Genomic DNA, 20138 nt, shown 5'->3' with positions numbered 1-20138 from the left:
GTGATCCTTTGCCAGACCAGATGGATGCAGAGACTGTCCCTAGTGGATCTGCAGACACCAAAAATCAAAGTGATCCTTTGCCAGACCAGATGGATGCAGAGACTGTCCCTAGTGGATCTGCAGACACCAAAAATCAAAGTGATCCTTTGCCAGACCAGATGGATGCAGAGACTGTCCCTAGTGGATCTGCAGACACCAAAAATCAAAGTGATCCTTTGCCAGACCAAATGGATGCAGAGACTGTCCCTAGTGGATCTGCAGACACCAAAAATCAAAGTGATCCTTTGCCAGACCAGATGGATGCAGAGACTGTCCCTAGTGGATCTGCAGACACCAAAAATCAAAGTGATCCTTTGCCAGACCAAATGGATGCAGAGACTGTCCCTAGTGGATCTGCAGACACAAAAAATCTAAGTGATCCTTTGCCAGACCAGATGGATGCAGAGACTGTCCTAAGTGCATTCTCATTTGTGTCAAGTGGCTTAAAGCATCGGTTCCAGCAGGTGAGTGGTATTCTGTCCATGGACATGTGTGTTAACTTAAGAAACTTTCTGTTATCAAGAGCAGATGTCAGGACACACTCACACAGCTGATAGCTATTTTTATGAAAAGGGAGATAAATATATCCTTCCTATTGCTGTACAGTTTTTTGTTTATGCGTGTGTTGGGGAATATTTTGTCAGAGTTTGGGTTATCAACAGCCATTTTTGACAACAACAGGCAGATTTAGGGATCTTTTCAAAACTTGAAGGCAAGTGAAAACAACATACTGTAAACATTTTTGCTCTCCATACCAAACTTAACTTTGCTAATGCAATATGCATATAGGTTAGGCCTATTCATTCATTGCAGTGTGAGTTGTATTATTCGGTGCAGGCTGTCCATTATTGTGCCCTTATCATTAATCTTAAGGACTTTTTGGTCAAAGACTTGTGATTATCCAGAATACTAATAGCTTTGGTTGAAATTCAGCTCACGCTGTGACAAAGGGTTTTTAATTGGACTCTTATTAGCTGCTCTAATTCATACTGTCATTATGGTATGAGTTACTGTACCATTGGTGCTCTTGTGAACTCCTTTAAGAGGTTATTTGACATTTATGTGAACATTCTCTTTTGTGCATGCATGGATATGAATATTACTGACTTGTAAAGAAAGTTATTCACTATCTGTTATTTCTAGTGTTAGAATTTACATGATTGTGCTTCAGACTTTGAAAATTGATCAAAAGTAAGATCCTAAATATACTCTTCAATTAAGAGCATAAATGTGGTTTATATTCACATTTATAAGTGACAAATTATACTCACTTCAATTTTTTTTAACCTATCTGATTTTGCTATACAGAATCATATACAGAAGCTGGCAGACCTCCATGGTTGTAGATATACTGCAATGATAGAGAGTACCACAACCCATGTTATTCTCATTGCTGGTGAGTATTGTTGTAACTCTATTTTAATGTCTTCTCATTCTTTTATCAGTTAGTTAACTCGCTTCATGTTATTGGAAACTTCAAAATCTTTTAAGTAATCATTAACCAACAGCACATGTGAATAAAATGTGTAAACTCATGGATTTCAGTATTCTTACATATATCTTCATGTTTGAGTTTAATTGCTGGGTGTGATAAGGAGTTCTTTAATACCCTTAGAAGTGTGCACTTGTTGACATTGTCAAAATTCTGACCTCAGGCTGACCTTCTTGAATGTCATTCATAAACTTTATTAACTAGTGCAGGTTGTGTACATACATTTTATCAAGGACTGATTAGGTAATTTCACAAACAATAAAGGAAGCAAAATCACTTTGTGTTTTAAATCTTTTTTGCAGAAAAGGGGAAATGTCCCAGAACTATGAAGTATATTACAGGCATTGCTGCTGGATTGTGGATAGTGAGCTACTCATGTAAGTTTAAATGAATTTGTCTGTCCATGTGACTATATATGTTTATAATATGTTCTTATCACCTGCACATATGCTTGATCAGTCCTTTTACCTGCAGTGTTGTACAAAGATTCTGTTTCTGATTTAGGACTATGCCCTATATAGTAGGACAAAAGTCATTCAGTATGTAGATGTTGGTCACTCAGTAAGGCAGTGTCAGGGCAGAAAAGGATAAAGAAGTCAAAACTGTAGAACATCAAACGGTGACGATAGATTAAAGTTCAAGAGTGGCTTTGGCCTTTGGACAAAATGTTAACCAAAATAAGCAACACCCATCAGTTGCTTCAGTGATAGCAGAACTCATATAGAACTATCTTTAAAAAACTTTTTCAGTTACAACATTTAAATATGGAATTGTTTCCAATTATATGTCTCTCTGCTAAGCACTTATAATCATCCTTGTTTGAAACAGGTCATTTTGTAAATGGAAGTTATATATGGTACAACACAGTAACTTGACATATTGAGAGTGATTAGACAGTTAAATGGAAGTTGCATTGGGCATACAGTTTCAAAACATTTGTGTGTTATTGGAATTTGAAATATACTGACTATATGTGTAGGTTTCACTCCTTTATGCTTGGAGCATGTGTGGTATGGCAGCAGCTAATGATGATATGTTAATGCGTGCAAATTAAGAAACAATTTTGTTCTGTCCACCTGTTTGCATTAGGGGTGCTTCTTTGCATGCCACTCATTTGAATGAGTTTTTGAAATTTTGCTGAGCCATGTTGGTTCCTGAACTTCTTGTATTTTGAACAGGGGAAGTTTAAAGTGATAATGATCATAAATAGACAAATGTATTTCAGCTCAGCAAATGTGCATATATTGAGAATGATCTCTTGCTATTACTTCATTGAATATATGTTGAAAGCAGTTGCTAATGGTAGATATTAAGCTTCCAATTTTATTTCTTTGCTGATGGTAGTTTTGGAAATTTCTATAATAATTAAGAGGTACAGCACTTGAGATTTTAAGAAGTTCTGAAAATCAGCCATTAAAAATGTAATGTACTGTAGATAATGGTTCTTCATGTTTTGTCTATTCTCATACCTTTGTAATATAGGGGTACAATCTTCCCTCAAAGCTGGCAGGCTTCTTGCAGAAGCAGACTTCGAAATCATTGGTGACTCTTTGGGTGTCCATTATGGCCCTATGAGGGCAAGGAGCAGAAGAGAAGGAAAAGCCTCTCTTATCCAAATACTCCATCTCCCTGCTTGGGGAATCAAGTAGCGGTCCTGAAGGTGATTTACATGAGAGTTGTTCATTTCTCATTACAAATTCTGTTTTGGGGGAAACCAATTTACTTTTACTTTTTGTATCATTGGGAAATCATTTTGTTAGTACATTGTAGGGAAAGAGGGCCAATTGTGAAGTTTAAAATGTCTAAGCATGTGAAATCATGTGGTGATGATACTAGTAACATTTATATTTCTATCACATGTCTTTAGACCACTACAAAGGCGTCTGATGCAAATGACCATAATATATTTCTTACAAAAATATGCATATGGTTTCTGTGGCAAATTGGTTACACTGGATCAGAAACCCTTAAGACAATTACAAAAAGAAAATTCACATGTTTTAAATAGGCAGTTCTGATCCATTAGACCTCATTTGTGGTGACCCCTGGTCTATCTTTGGGTCTCTGCTTTTCAAAAGTTATGTTATTGATGTACTTATTTCTGAAAATTTCTCATTGGTTATGTTGAAGATGACACAAATTTATTTTTCACTGACAGTGATCTATGGCAGCAACCATGGTTAACAGAAAATATAATATATATATATATATATATATATATATATATATATATATATATATATATATATATATATATATATATATATATATATATATATATATATATATATATATAATTAAATAAAATTGTCCTGTGCTTGAGATTGGATACAAATATTTCCTGACTTTTTTAATATTCTCCTATTCTATAGTCATTGACTCCCATACATAGAGGATTTATGAATGTAATTTTGTCCTGTGTTTGAGGATGGTTAACTAATTTTATGACCTTTGATTTTTTATTTCTATTTTCCTATTTTATCATGGAAATACCTTTGAACCTAGGCCTACGATTTAGGATAACCTTCAATTTTTCTGATGAAATTTGTTTTGTTAATGTCATTGGCTCCCATAGAGGCCCTGTGCCTGTTACATTGTTCTGTTTTTGAGGATAGATTTAAATATTTCCTGACCTTTTCTGATATAATTGTTCTTCTATGTCATCAAGAACATACCAATTAACAAGTGCCTGTGATTTAGGATGGCTTTCAATCATCTTGCTCGGTGAAGTTAACTGTAGTATAATCCTGGACTCTAATATAGGCCCTATGCCAGATAAAATTGTCCTGTGCTTGAGATTGGGTACAAATATTTCCTTTTTAGTGTTCTCCTATTCTATAGTCATTCACTCCCATACATAGAGGATTTATGAATGTAATTTTGTCCTGTGTTTGAGGATGGTTAACTAATTTTATGACCTTTGATTTTTTATTTCTATTTTCCTATTTTATCATGGATATACCTTTGAACCTAGGCCTATGATTTAGGATAGCCTTCAATTTTTCTGATGAAGTTTGTTTTGTTAAAGTCATTGACTCCCATAGAGGCCCTCTGCCTGTTACATTGTTCTGTTTTTGAGGATAGATTTAAATATTTCCTGACCTTTCCTGTTATTATTGTTCTTCAATGTCATCAAGAACATACCAATCAACAAGTGCCTGTGATTTAGGACGGCTTTTAGTCATCTTGCATTGTGAAGTTAACTGTAGTATTATCCTAGACCCTAATATAGGCCCTATGCCAGATAAAATTGTCCTGTGCTTGAGATTGGGTACAAATATTTCCTTTTTTTTAATGTTCTCCTATTCTATAGTCATTGACTCCCATACATAGAGAATTATGAATGTAATTTTGTCCTGTGTTTGGGGATGGTTAACTAATTTTATGACCTTTGATTTTTTATTTCTATTTTCCTATTTTATCATGGAAATACCTTTGAACCTAGGCCTATGATTTAGGATAACCTTCAAGTTTTCTGATGAATTTGTTTTGTTAAAGTCATTGACAGCTCCCATAGAGGCCCTGTGCCTGTTACATTGTTCTGTTTTTGAGGATAGATTTAAATATTTCCTGACCTTTTCTGATATAGATGTTCTTCTATGTCATCAAGAACATACCAATTAACAAGTGCCTGTGATTTAGGATGGCTTTCAATCATCTTGCTCGGTGAAGTTAACTGTAGTATAATCCTGGACTCTAATATAGGCCCTATGCCAGATAAAATTGTCCTGTGCTTGAGATTGGATACAAATATTTCCTGACTTTTTGAATATTCTCCTATTCTATAGTCATTGACTCCCATACATAGAGGATTTATGCATGTAATTTTGTCCTGTGTTTGGGGATGGTTTGCTAATTTTATGACTGTTGATTTTTTATTTCTATTTTCCTATTTTACCATGGAAATACCTTTGAACCTAGGCCTATGATTTAGGATAGCCTTCAATTTTTCTGATGAAGTTTGTTTTGTTAAAGTCATTGACTCCCATAGAGGCCCTCTGCCTGTTACATTGTTCTGTTTTTGAGGATAGCTTTAACTAATTCCTAACCTTTTTTCTGATATTATTGTTCTTCTATCATAGGCGTAGGGGACCATTTAAGTTTGGGGGGGGGGCAGAAATTGTTGTGCTCGAAAGTTCCCGTGACACTATCTAAGCGGAGCGCCACCATCGGTTGGCGCATAGCGTACAAGAAAATTTTGGGCGAAAGGTGCCTCTCAGATTGCCGGAAACGGCACTTCTGAGGCCTTGCAAGTTGCATCTAAACATTCTTTATTTTATAACCTCACAGTTTAGAAATTTACACTTCCCTAAAATATCGGTAAATTACAAGTTGAAAAATTGTAACATCATTTTGAAGGGGAAAAATAGGACAGTATATTTCTTAAGCTCCTATTTAGTTACCATATTTATTATTTTAACGCAGTACTCAGCTACCTCCAGAAAAACATACATTGTTCAATGACACGTAGGCGGGATATTGTCCATGTGTCGGGTAAGACTGCAATTTGTCTCACAGAAAAAATAAAATATAACAAAGAATATGATAAACCTGTACTTTTAGGCTTGTAGGCATCCCCCCCCCGCCCCCATCTATGAAAAAAAATGTGTCTGATATACACTCATGTCGGGAATGTCCAGGTATACAGTTGACTAGTTGAAAAATTTGATCGTGCAAAAAGCTAGTAGCCCAGATGAGCTGCGCTTGCGGTGGTGTTACACAGAAATATTTGGGCATCATGATGCTAAATAAAGAAAATCATGGCATTGTCGGGCATATATTTGAAAAAGATTCGGGCAAGCTATTGCAATATATATATATATATATATATATATATATATATATATATATATATATATTATATATATATATTTACTTAGACTGTCCGAATTTTTCAGGACTTTTGCCAGAATTTGTCCTCTGTAAATTTGGGGGGGGCAGTCTGTCCCCCCCCCTGCCTTGTATGCCTGTGATCTAGTGCCTGTGATCTAGGATGGCTTTCTGTCATCTTGTATCGTGAAGTTTACTGTAGTATTATCCTGGACTCTAATATAGGCCCTATCCCAGATAAATTTCCTTCTATTTTTTAATGTTCTCCTGTTCTATCAGAACATTTGTACCTTTCAACAAAGGCCTGTGATTTTGGCAGCTTTCATACATTTTGGTGAAGTTTTTGTGTTATAGTCATTGACTCCCATACGTAGAGGATTTATGCATGTAACTTTATCCTGTGTTTGGGGATGACTTAAGTAATGTTATGACATTTGATTTTTTATTTATGTTCTCCTATTTTATCATGGAATCACCAATTAACAAGTGCCTGTGATTTAGGATGGCTTTCAATCATCTTGCATGGTGAAGTTTACTGTAGTATTATCCTGGACTCTTATATAGGCCCTATGTTAGATACAATTGTCCTGTGTGTAGGATGGATCTAAATATTTCCTGACTGTTTTAATGTTCTAGCTATTCTATCAAACACAGTTGTACCTTTCAATAGGGGCCTGTGATTTTGGATAGCTTTCAATCTTCATGATGAAATGTCTTGTGTTAAAGTCATTGACTTTTGTAAAGGCCCTATCGCTATTAACATGTTTCATGGATTTCCATATTTCCTGACATTTTCTCCATTTATGTTCTTCTAACTCTTTCATCAAGAGCATACCTTTCAACAAGGGCTTATGCTTAAAGTTGTCATTCAATCATTCTGTTGAAATCACCTGTAAAATCGTCATTGACTCCCATATTGGCTATATGCCTGTTACATTGTCCTGCATTTGAGAATGGATTACCATACTTTTTTTTACAACAACCTAGTTTAACAAGAATTCACTTTTGATTAAAGTATTTTGGGTATGGTTGCTTTCTATCTTCCTGGTGAAGTTTGCTGTAGTACTATCACAGACATTTATATAGGCCATATGCCTGTTACAGTGTCCTTTTTGTTGTTTATATACGTAAGTTATGCCTAATGAAGTTATCTTTAGTTAATGGCCATGGTCTCCTACTATATTAAATATAGTCCAAATGGTTATATGAGCTTAAGTATAGATTCAAATTGTCCTGCTGGAGTTTATAGTTCAGCCATGCATTAAATATTTATATTATACCCAACTTTATCAAGTATGCATGGACATGTGTGTGAGGATGGATATCTGTATTACCTTAATTTTTAGCAATGTCCTCCGACTTTATCAGGGATATACCTTTTAATAGCCCTGGGCTAGAGTATTTGTAATGGCATTACCTTCAGGCAAACAGGAACAATGAACCATATGGCCTCTATTCTTCAAGTATATATTCCATTTAAAATATAAATGGTTTTTATGTGAGGATTTAGCCCATTATGTTGCAAAAGAAGATGTTGTAAGTCCTTATATGTTTGAGAGTAAATCTTACAACATTTTCTTCTGCATGTATGAGAGTTAGCGTCAACTGACATATTGGTAAAACAAAACAAATCAGCCCTCAAAAGAGTAAAATAAAGTGATATGAATTCATGTGCTCATGTTGCAGACAAGATGTAGTACTCGCCCCTAATTATTTTCTTACATGGTCTGAGGGTTAACATAAAAAAGCAGTAGAGGCAATTGTGGCGTGGCTATTATTATTATGTCGTTGCGAGAGTGATGACGTACTCTGTACGGACCAGGTGTACTGTGTTCCTGCCAGAATTTAGTAAAAGGTATACAGTGTGTTCCTGCCTACTTTTCCGTATTTAAAGTAGTGGTAATGAGTGTTCCCTCATGTGTCCACAGGGTAACTTGATGTTCCGAAAAATGTGTTATAGCCCAGGGTAACTTTGTGTTCTCACACGTTTCGCTGCCAACTGCAGAACCAGGAGTTATTTAAACAATGGTAGCATAAGTTATTGTATACTTATTGTCATAACATTTACTTCATAATCCAATTGATTTAATACCATATTTCTTGTTGAAAGAGTTGCTTAATTTATTTTAAGTGGACTCTGATGAAATTCTCGCACATATAGGAATGAGGGAATATTAAGTTAACATACTGTATGAATGTAACACTATGTCAGTCGGATATGTTATAATAGCAAAATTTGTGTACACGCTAATATATCAGAACATTCTAACATTTTCTTAACTCTATTATTCCTCTTGCAGGGTGTTGCTTTATTTTATAAATAAATTAGAAAATCTACCACTGAGCCTTGTTGTCGTCATTTCCTGCCTTACATGACCTGTGTTTGAGAGTGGATTCTCATTACTGTTGAAGTTATTGTTTCCTAATGCATAATTGTTAAGCATGAACATCACACCCGGCATAAAAAAATGATCTAAGCCCTGGCTGCATTATTTAAATCTTGCTTGCATTAAAAAAAAATTCTGAGAAATACTTTATTTGACTGAACTTATCATGTGTCAGGGTTCTCGCCAGTTTTTTAGTCAAACCGGGTGGGCCCAAGTGCCAACGATTAAATTGTATGTTGTAGGTACCTGGTGTGGTGTCAAGTGACCCGCGTTATTGGAGGGTCCAGGGAAAGAAGCCCCCTGAAATTTAAGCGCATTTTTTTCAGACTAGCCATTTCCTTCATTTATTTACATGTTTTGTAGTATTTTAATAAGTCAAACAGCAAGTTTTGCCCTAACCTGGATATATGCATGCACATTATTTGAGTTATTTTTTATGTCTTGGGTTTATTGGTACGTTCACTCTATGTCCTGGCATTGCACGTGGTGCCTAATCATGTCCTGTGTTTTGGGGGATTGTGTCATTTTTTTCAGACTAGCCATTTCCTTCATTTATTTACATGTTTTGCAGTATTTTAGTAAGTCAAACAGCAAGTTTTGCCCTAACCTGGGTAAATGCATGCACATTATTTGAGTTATTTTTGATGTCTTGGGTTTATTGGTACATTCACTCTATGTCGGCGATTCCCCGCCGACAGCAATGTGTGTCGTCTGGCAAGGGTGTTGTTCAATAACAACTTCCCGACATGGACGTTAAATGGATGTGTGCCGAGAGATTGGCTACGGTCAGCTTGCGAGTCTATAAGCCTCCATGGCTTCTTTCGCGAGTTCCTGCTTGCGGGAAGATCACTATACATACATACATACATGTCCTGGCATTGCACGTGGTGCTTAATAATGTCCTGTGTTTTGGGGGATTGTGTCATTTTTTTCAGACTAGCCATTTCCTTCATTTATTTACATGTTTTGCAGTATTTTAGTAAGTCAAACAGCAAGTTTTGCCCTAACCTGGGTAAATGCATGCACATTATTTGAGTTATTTTTGATGTCTTGGGTTTATTGGTACATGCACACTATGTCCTGACATTGCACGTGGTGCCTAATCATGTCCTGTGTTTTGGGGGATTGTGCATTTACAAACTAGCCATTTCTTTCATTTCTTTACATCTTTTATAGTATTTTATTTAGCTCAAAGGGTTATTTTGCCCTTAAATGGTAAATAGTATATTTTACAGACATGTCCCCACCCTACACACAAGTTTCCTACAGGTCCCGGGTTATGTGGAGAAAATGGGATGAAAAAGCATGTCCCGACTTTACTCATTGGGTGCGTATGTATGTATGTATGTATGTATGTATGTATGTATGTATGTATGTATGTATGTATGTATGTATGTATGTATGTATGTATGTATGTATGTATGTATGTATGTATGTATGTATGTATGTATGTATGTATGTATGTATGTATGTATGTATGTATGTATGTATGTATGTATGTATGTATGTATGTATGTATGTATGTATGTATGTATGTATGTATGTATGTATGTATGTATGTATGTATGTATGTATGTATGTATGTATGTATGTATGTATGTATGTATGTATGTATGTATGTATGTATGTATGTATGTATGTATGTATGTATGTATGTATGTATGTATGTATGTATGTATGTATGTATGTATGTATGTATGTATGTATGTATGTATGTATGTATGTATGTATGTATGTATGTATGTATGTATGTATGTATGTATGTATGTATGTATGTATGTATGTATGTATGTATGTATGTATGTATGTATGTATGTATGTATGTATGTATGATCTTCCCGCAAGCAGGAACTCGCGAAAGAAGCCATGGAGGCTTGTAGACTCGCAAGCTGACCGAAGCCAATCTCTCGGCACACATCCATTTAACGTCCATGTCAGGAAGTTGTTATTGAACAACACCCTTGCCAGACGACACACATTGCTGTCGGCGGGGAATCGAACCGGGGATCTCATGACTGGGAGACGCCGGCGTTAACCACTAGCCTATACACTCCGCCTATATTTATGTTTATTTCACTGTGAATAATGTGTCAAGATTTTTACCAATTTCCTTTGTAAAGTTCTGAGTTTAAAAGAAAAGTGCATCAAATTCTGTAAATACTTGTTTTGACACCCAAGCCGAAAAGGTGTGAGCTTATATTTGTTCTTAACGTGTAGCATATTATGCATTTATATGCCAGGGTGTTATGACATACTAACACGTGTTATGTTTTGGGAGCATGCGAGAGCTAGATATGTTAAAGATACAATACAGAATATCGTAGTGGTATTATAGATTAGTAATGGTTGGACGACTGGTAAACGAAGACTACTCGCGCGTGGGATTTTGTTTTCCAGCTCGTTTCTATCGGTAAACGCTGTACTGTGTACGAAGGTAATCACTGAAACTAGGCCTGTGTAGACTCCAATGGACAGTCGTTATCATCACATGCATCTTGCTTACGTATTTTTTTTATATTTTTTTTAACGCAGGCCGCAATAAAATGTGTCTCTAGCATTACACGTGTTATCATGATATAACACAGATGCATATAAATGCGCAATATATTCAAGTCGAAAACGCTATTATAAGCAAAGCTGTACAATTCGGTTTGGCTGGTTTTGAACTATGAAAACAGTCTTATGAGACTGCTGTCCGTGGATTCATTGAATAAAATAAAATTATATTCACTTTATCGTTGTTCACTTCTCTTAGCTTTCTTATTCAAAATGAAATAGTACTCACTTGTTCTCATCTCAAAGAATCGTACAATTTCGAAGGGTAAAGGATGTCGAGATAACAATTTAAGCTCTCCAAAATAATACAAATTAACAAACATATTATCATGGAATTAGTACACAGGCATGTACTGAAATTAAAGATGCTGGAAACTCTGAGTGGTATTCAGTAACATTTGTGAAGCGGTTCAGTACTGACCTTGGCTTTCAACTTTTTTTTTTACAATATCTGGTAGCTCAGACATACGGCACCATCATTTTCGAGTAACCATAGCATTTTAGCCTCTTACATATATAAAAGTTATGACATTTATCAATGACGTCATGAAAGTTAAATAACGGAGTTACTGCTCGTGAACCTATATATCGTCGTGTGTCGTAACCAAAATGAGTGCAATTAAATAAATTTACAAAAAAATCTGTCGTTTACATTTTCAGTTTTGTTCGAGCAAATACATAAATCTTTAAATTTAAGGCAGCCTCAGAAAGTTAACATATCGCTCAACTACGGCTAATTTAAAATATTTGTTATAGTTCAGCCCAAAAACATTAAGAAAATTCTCATTTAGAATTAACTAAATCCATATGATTCCATCCAAACTTATCGTTTTTTTCTGCATTATATGATATGTAATGGACAAAGCTTAAGGTTTGCGAATGTAACAGAGCACGATTGGCAATGCCGTTCAGCTGAATGGTTGCCATGCGCCTCTGCAATAGAGAACGAAAGCTTGGTTTAATTCGTGCAATATTGTGAGAGTTATTTTCTGCTTGACTTGTACAAACATGAACATGTAAGTCTTTCATGTACACATTCAAAATAATATTTAGTTACGATTGATCAAATCTGTCATAACCGTCACGTATCCTACCTGACATTAATAGATTATCGTGCACTAGAATAAATGCATTATCTTGTTAATTCTAATTGAAATAATGGCTTTTCATAGCTGTATATTTCAAAATTCAGTGAATAAATTCACTTCGTGTTATTTCTCTGGCACTAGGACTTGTTCTCTCTGCAGTTTGCTAACTCATAATAACTCGCTTCCTGCACCGTGCACTACACAGTAAGCCTATTTGACCAACAAGCAATTGATAATAGTATGGTTGGCGACTCAGCAATATACGTGACTACGTACGGAAGTGTAGAAAGTCTTGACCATTTCACTACAAGTGTATGGCGTTTATGGGATCCCTTCCTACGCATCTTCACGATAGCGTTCTTGAATCTTCATATATTAGATCACTGGTAGAGGCATTTACTAAGCTCTGATATATGAGAAACATGTCTGCTGAGTCACAAATAACTGCACTGCTATAGCAAAAAGTACAAGTTTATTATCATCAATGACAGACAGGATTTCATTCAGTTCTCGAATTACGCAGTCTTAGTACTATGATACGTTTATATCTCGACCGTCGGCAGTAAACAACCTTCTCATTGACTTTTGCAATGAATGGTTGATTTGAGAGAAGTTTCTGTAATTCTTCAAGCAATCTGGGTCGACATTAGCCGTTTTCAGGTACGGTGATACCATAGCTTGTTTTAAAGCAGAAGGGAACTTACCACTGGACAAAGAAAAGTTAACAATATATATAAATTATGTTGCAAGTACGTAAATACATGGGGATTAGGAATAATGTCAAAACGGGTAAGCTGGAATTACGGATAAGCTAGAGTTTGGACAATGGTACTGCTGGTTGAAGAGTGAAGGCTAATCGTTGGACCAAGCTTATTCTAGCTCCGACAGGAAGTCAACAAATGTATCTCATTGTAACGGTGCATACAAACTTTTGGGAAGGGTTTGTTACATTATCTTTACACCCTTAAATCCCCCTGACTGTCTTGAACAGAAACTTCTGGTTTGGTGAGTTGTTACAAATGAGATCATCCTTGTGTTTACGTTTAGCCAGTCTTATGGCATTCACGACAAGACTTTCATTGCGACATAGCCAAACTAAACCCCCTCTTCTAATTTGAAGTGACTAATGGTGAAATTTGTAACCCGGTGGTCTTATTTCAGCAATGGTGGCCTGATCGATGTCTGTCCCTAGCCAGGTTTCTGTGATGGCAAAAAAGTCAAAATGCTTCTCTCAAAAGATATCATGTGTACCAAGAGCTTGTGCTTCACGGAAAGTGGATTGAGTAAGGCTAACTTGGACGTCAGCACTTGATGATCTAGAAAACCGGTGATAAAGTAAATACAACATTGTTTACATTTTGTTGATGTGTATTGCCTTTGGTCCAGCTCTGCGACGATTGGCGGGTTAAGCTAACTGTCGGCGTAAATTTGTCTATCATCTGTGCCGATGAAACTTGAATATAATAAGATCTTTCAGTAGATAAATGGTGTTGTGATCTAGTTAATTATTATTATTCCATTTGGATGTATGATTGACATGCATTTGACATTCGTTGGATTTACCTGTGTGAATGGAGAGCTGGTAGCTTAGGTGGAAGATCATTTGCAGACCAGTCCTGTTTGGTTCAAATATCACTGAGATTATAGGCGTAGGAGCCTAATATGATTTTTTTTTTGGGGGGGGGGGGGCTTGTAACGACTTGCCCGAAAAATATAACTAAAATATTTCCCCTTCTCCCCGCGCGTTCAACATGTTAATGTGCATATCATACAGGTATTCATCGGGTATTACATCACATGCCAATAACATACAGTCATTTTCCGTGTTATTACCCTTCCATATTGGTTAGAATTATTGGGGGAGTCGTTACAACAATCATGATGATAAAAATATAAGTTTAACCATTGAAAAGCACCTTGCAAATTATTCTTCTTTCACTAGGTGCCCGAAAAATTCTCAGCATATTGCCCAAACTTTCACAAAAAAAATAAAATAAAAAACACCCTGAAAATTATTCTTCTTTCAGTAGGTGCCCGAAAAATTCTCAGCATATTGCCGAATTTTCACAAAAAAAAATTGAAAAACACATTGCAAATTATTCTTCTTTCACTAGGTACCCGAAAAATTCTCAGCATACTGCCCGAATTTTCACAGCAAATGTTGGTTGGGGGAGACTGCAGTCCCCCCCCAGCCCCCTCCCCGCCTCCTACGCCTATGACTGAGATCCATGGATGCGAATCTTAATATATATCTATGAATCAAGGCAAAACAAAGATGATAAAACAACGAAATAATTCGCAAATCAAAGAAAAACACGACAGTGATGAGTGTTGTGACAGCAGCATACTCAGCGCCTTGTATCATCCTATTATATAGTCACATCCTTAGCAATAACCACATTCTGTTTAGTTAAAACTTGTATCTCTCTTCGAAGCTGACTTATATTCTAAACTCTTTATAACTGTTCTATTGGTGACACAAAGCTCGCTAAACTGGAAGATTAGTTTTAATGAATACCCAGACGAGCAACTGATTTCATTATAGAAGCAATAACTGACTTCCTTATAGCAGCAGCAATATATATATATATATATATATATATATATATATATATATATATATATATATATATAATAGAAGGGAGGAGGGCATTAGTAAAAGGGTTAAAGCAACATCTGTAGAGGTTTCCTCTTAAATGGCAACGATGCATAACAAGACTGCATCCTTAGCTGTCAGTATCCCGTTTGAAAATGTTTGCCGCTATTTCCGTTAGGGAGATAAAACTAGTAATTTTACTAAAGATTGTATTACACAGTTTGTGTTCAATATATGACCTGTTCTCAAGAGAGGAAACATGGAACTTTTAAAGCTAATTCAACGGTTATATTGGGTACTGTTCATTGCTTTCGTTCATAGGAATACTACGGTAAGTTGGATGTAGGGGGGAATACAGGGGAGGAATGTTATGTGTGCAGCAGTACCAGTTCTCCTTATCAACTCCAACGAGAATAAACATAGTATTTAGCACAACTTACGTATAGATCTAAGAAGAGAGTGACTAAATTTATACCCTAACTATGCCCAACAATTCAAGAGAAATTGCTTAAACGATCCCAGGGCCACCCTTAACATGCACTACATATTGGAAAGGTAAAAACTCATGAACCTAAAATTCTTCTCAAGAAAAGTTGAAAAATTGCAATTGTTTTTTTATTGTAAGTTTAGGGATTTGCGACAAAAGTGATTAAATTATCGCTTTGATTTACATTATTTTGTTTCATCCTCGACGTATCTTTACTTAACTTTGCATTTTAGTTTAAAGTTACACGAGAAAGCACTGTGACATGGTGCAATACTCGTCTACTCTCAGCTGCTTAATACTGTAACTGATAGTTTAGCTCTTTAGAAAACAATGTAAAAACTCTTATGGAAGAGTGCATCACGTGATATAGACTAGCTAGGATTAATACAACATGAATGCTTTATTTCGTATGCAGTATTTGCAGTATTTGGCTTATGGTTGTTTGTGCTCATAACAACAATACGCCTAACTGCGATACAAATAGCAACTGGGACAGACCTGCCTCAAAATACTTTTGTGTTTAGTCTAGAAAACACTACACTTTTATCCATTGAAAAGTAAGACATTTCTATAAATGAAACATGTTTATATGACCGGGCGAAAGTCCAGTCGCTAGATATTTGATAGACATGCAGCAGTTTGTAATATAGTGCAAAAATTGGTAATATAGCACTAATATAGTGCAATTAATATATTTCGTTATTTGCTTAATTTTCTTTTAATATGGTGGTTAATTGAAAACTAATGAAATCAACTAAGGGTGCATGTAACACACAAACTACTTATATTCCTCATAATGCAACTGTGCATGGATAAAACGTTTCCCTTTATTCCTTTTTTTTAATGGAAGATTACCGCAACTAGGGACGTAACTGCACTTTCATTGGGTGAGTTCTATGTTGTCACTTCTGCAAACCTTTAGCACCTCATGTTGTTACAATCAATTCAGCACGTTTATCCTTTCATGTTTCTATTAAAGTAATGTTATTAATGGAATGGCATCAGATAATGCATGCAAATAACTTACGTAAACCGGGAAGACGATTAATGGAAAAATAAAGCATCGTTCAATGTTTCGTTCAAATAGAATTCTCGTTCACACACCTTCTTCCAAACCAATCAGTACAGTATTATTGGTTAGGGTGAAATCAATTACTGTAGTTACTTACTTTGACACTTAACTTAAGCTTATATACAGTATGCGATACTCAAAAGTATCTTACTAAGTACCAGTGAACGGTTTGGTCTATAGACCATTATTTGCAGTAATATTGTGAAAATGGAGCTAGTTTTACATTAGGCTACATAGAGCTTCTGAACACAGAGAGAATAACGTGGCGGTCGCATGGGGATGCTGTTAAGTTACTTGATGTTTGCGTGCAAGCTGTGTTCTGGAAGTTTCTTGTATACTCTCGTTGCATGATTTCTAAGCATAGAAGCAATGCCTGCTTCGAGAAGTTTCCATCATCTTCGTAGGAGTCATTCACTAATATACAGTGTAGTAAAAATTATGGTAGTAGTTACTACCTAAAAACGTTCTGTGTCATTCCGGGATATCCTTGGACGAAAGGGCGAAAATAGTACACATTGAAATGTATCCTAACAATAACCAATACTATAATTTCACATGACATTACGATTCCCTTTTCTGAGCAGACAAAAACATATTTGACCTCCTTCAACAACCTCTGTATCCGAGTGATTGTAATGAAGCCTTCACCATGTTCTCTACATATAATACGGGCGCTGGTGTCTACCAGATCAAGCCCGATGGGAGTGCAGAACCATTCGATGTGTACTGCGAAACTGATTTAGAAAATGTGGTTTGGACGGTGCGTATAAGATTCTATTAGACATATATAAATATAAACATATAAGTAAGAAAAAAACAACCGTTACGGGAAAAAGAAGTATACAACAATATCATTATATACCTTTTTCGGCCTATTTAATATGTGTTTTAACAAACCAGATAAACAATATCTTATTGAAAGCAACGATGTTTTCATAACGTGGTGTCGATGAAATTGACATCGCAGAAAAACAATCTATGCATTTAATAAAACGTTTCTCTTTGACGGTTCCAGGTCTTAGAAAGGCGCTTGGACGGATCTGTTGGTTTTAATCGCACCTGGTATGACTACAAAAATGGTTTCGGTTTCTCTGGTAGTGAATTTTGGCTCGGACTTGAAAAAATAGCGTACTTAACAAACCAAAGAGACTACCAACTTCGTGTGGACATTTTCACCGAGTTAAATATTACATATGGGCTGCACTATGACTACTTTAGGATCACAGACGAATGGGGAAGATACACACTCTCCAGTCTGCAGTTACATATCTCAAATCATAGTAAGCGTAATTAATAATCAATTTGCATGTTTGCTGATGCCCTCTAACGATACTGAAAAGAATAATAGAACTATTATTAGTGAAGGAAAAAAGAGCGATTAAAATGGCTAAACTTGGTGAGGAAGATGTATTTAAACAATTTTAGCAATTTTAAATATATTCGAAATCAAACGTAATTCATAAAGTCTGCGGATTATATCATATTTCAGTCACTTATTGAGTACAATGCAAAACGTTTAGTTGTGGGTGCTTTAATGAATGTTTTAAATACAACATGACGCTCTCAATCACATTCACCTTCAGATATAGTCACTCCACACAATAATAAACTGTGACTAACCTGTACTCCGAAGAATGCCTATAGGATGGAGTAACTTCATTCAAAAGTTACAATTAGTATGGCTTTTATCTTCCGATCATATTTTAACGAAATAACATTAACAAACGGATAATGGTCTACTTGCAGTATTTTCCTCAAAACCAAACACTTTTTGAGTTTTTAGAATACTCCCTGATATTGATCATGTTTTATTTTGTCTTTACAAATGCACATCTTCTAACAGTTCGACTTGTTAATGGCACCACTAACTTAGAAGGACGTGTCGAGATTTACCATAATGTCCAATGGGGTACTGTTTGTGGTAAATATTGGGATGACAATGACGCGTCGGTGGCTTGCCGTCAACTTGGTTATAGTGATACTGGGATAGCAACAGGTAACGCTAGCTATGGTGAAGGGACAGGCCCAATATGGCTGGAAAATATTGCTTGTTCCGGAGAAGAGGGCAGCATTGATCACTGCGGTAACGCTGGATGGGGACAAACACATTGTAGTCATAACGAGGATGCTGGATTACGTTGTATCACAGGTTAGCCTATACTAACATATATAATCGATTGTAAGTACGTTTAAACGCCCATAAAATTCAATGAGTTTGATTAATTTATATATAAAAAAAATACTTTGTTCTTTTCTCTAACGAATTGAACAGATTCTAGGTTCCAAATCACCAATAGACGAATCCGTTCTTATTCAAGTATGATCAAATTTTGCTTTGGTTACAAATGTTTATTCAGTGGGATAATTCATAATTCCAGCATGAATGACTTCAAAATGATCATCAAAATGTCATGTTGTAACTCCTGATTTCCTCGTATCCAAACAAGTACAACACATTGAATCCCTCTTTGCATTTTAGATATAACATGAAAGTGAATAGAACCAAACTTCATAATACCTCCCAGCCTGGTAGCCCTTCGTTGGTGACATCATCTGGGAAGAGGTGTCACACTGAACGTACTGTGTAAATACAACGTATTATGAATGTATGCTCAAAAATTCTTTAATTTAACAAAAGTTCCAAACTTGTTCCTTGGATAGCCTATACTACTAGGATATCTGCATTAGTTTGTTTGATAAGGGCGCCAATTCATGATTAGCAAAATTCACGTTACGGTTACGTGTATTTCGCTTTGTAACTTAAGTAGTCTAATATGTATGTTTGGTGAAGTCATGATGGGGTTACAATGTTTTATAACAAGTGGAAATGACACAGTTACATCAGAACTTTGCCTTCTACTTGGTTATGGGATCGCATAGACTGCTGTAAACATTACATTGTTTGGCGCAGGTCCATTTTGATAGGGCAATATATCTTTCGAGGATATGCCAGGGGTATTTAATTATGTATATATATATGTATATTCCTTGTCACAGGTGTAAGTTGCATATACAAGACATTTAACGTAGATATATTCATATGTGTAAGGACAACGTACGATTTTAGGAACAGTCCTGTTGGAGAAATAAATGGTTTTATTAAAATGTGTTGATAAGTAGCTAGGACAGTTTCTATTAGTAACGGCATGTAAATCGAACAGTCCGTTTACCAAATGATTAACAATAGTGATAATATTTAAACAAACAGCTTCACAATATATTAAAGCAGTCATATTTTTTCCATAATTCACCTGGTGGGTGGGATTAGTGACGGAGAAAACATTAAGGTGTAAAGAGTTGTAAAGTAAGCATAAACCTTTCGAGGTTATAACAAACTTACTGCGAAAATGATACTTTTTCTCTTTTTAATTACTACAGTACGCCTGGTTGATGGAAATGTTCCAAGGGAAGGTCGGGTTGAAGTTTACCACCATGGTCAGTGGGGGACAATATGTGATGACGGATGGGATGACAACGATGCATCAGTTATATGTCGTCAACTTGGTTATGGAGGCATCGGAATTGGATGGCAAAGTGCAAAATTTGGTCAAGGATCAGACCGAATTTGGTTGAATGATGTTACTTGCTCTG

General features: G+C 35.8%; 2 protein-coding genes and 1 long non-coding RNA gene across 3 annotated transcripts in view; 2 read left to right on the top strand and 1 right to left on the bottom strand.

Moving 5' to 3' along the window:
* LOC139973628 (uncharacterized) lies at positions 1–3622 on the top strand. The gene is made up of 4 exons (XM_071980445.1): positions 1–503; positions 1348–1435; positions 1834–1908; positions 3014–3622. The coding sequence occupies exons 1-4, from the start codon at positions 21–23 to the stop codon at positions 3178–3180; spliced, it is 813 nt and encodes a 270-aa protein (XP_071836546.1). The 5' UTR covers positions 1–20; the 3' UTR covers positions 3181–3622.
* The window catches only part of LOC139973621 (scavenger receptor cysteine-rich domain-containing protein DMBT1-like), a 70369-nt gene that overhangs the window by 45950 nt on the left and 4281 nt on the right, over positions 1–20138 (top strand). The gene's annotated exons all lie outside the window — the stretch shown is intronic.
* On the bottom strand, positions 3756–10222 carry LOC139973635 (uncharacterized). Its single transcript, XR_011795279.1, has 2 exons — positions 5449–10222; positions 3756–4972 (listed from the first exon to the last, which is right to left on the bottom strand). It is a non-coding gene; the product is annotated as an uncharacterized lncRNA (long non-coding RNA).

The sequence above is a fragment of the Apostichopus japonicus genome, chromosome 9 (genome assembly GCF_037975245.1).
Source record: "Apostichopus japonicus isolate 1M-3 chromosome 9, ASM3797524v1, whole genome shotgun sequence".
NCBI lineage: Eukaryota > Metazoa > Echinodermata > Holothuroidea > Aspidochirotida > Stichopodidae > Apostichopus > Apostichopus japonicus.
This window is presented reverse-complemented; position numbering and strand designations above follow the sequence as displayed.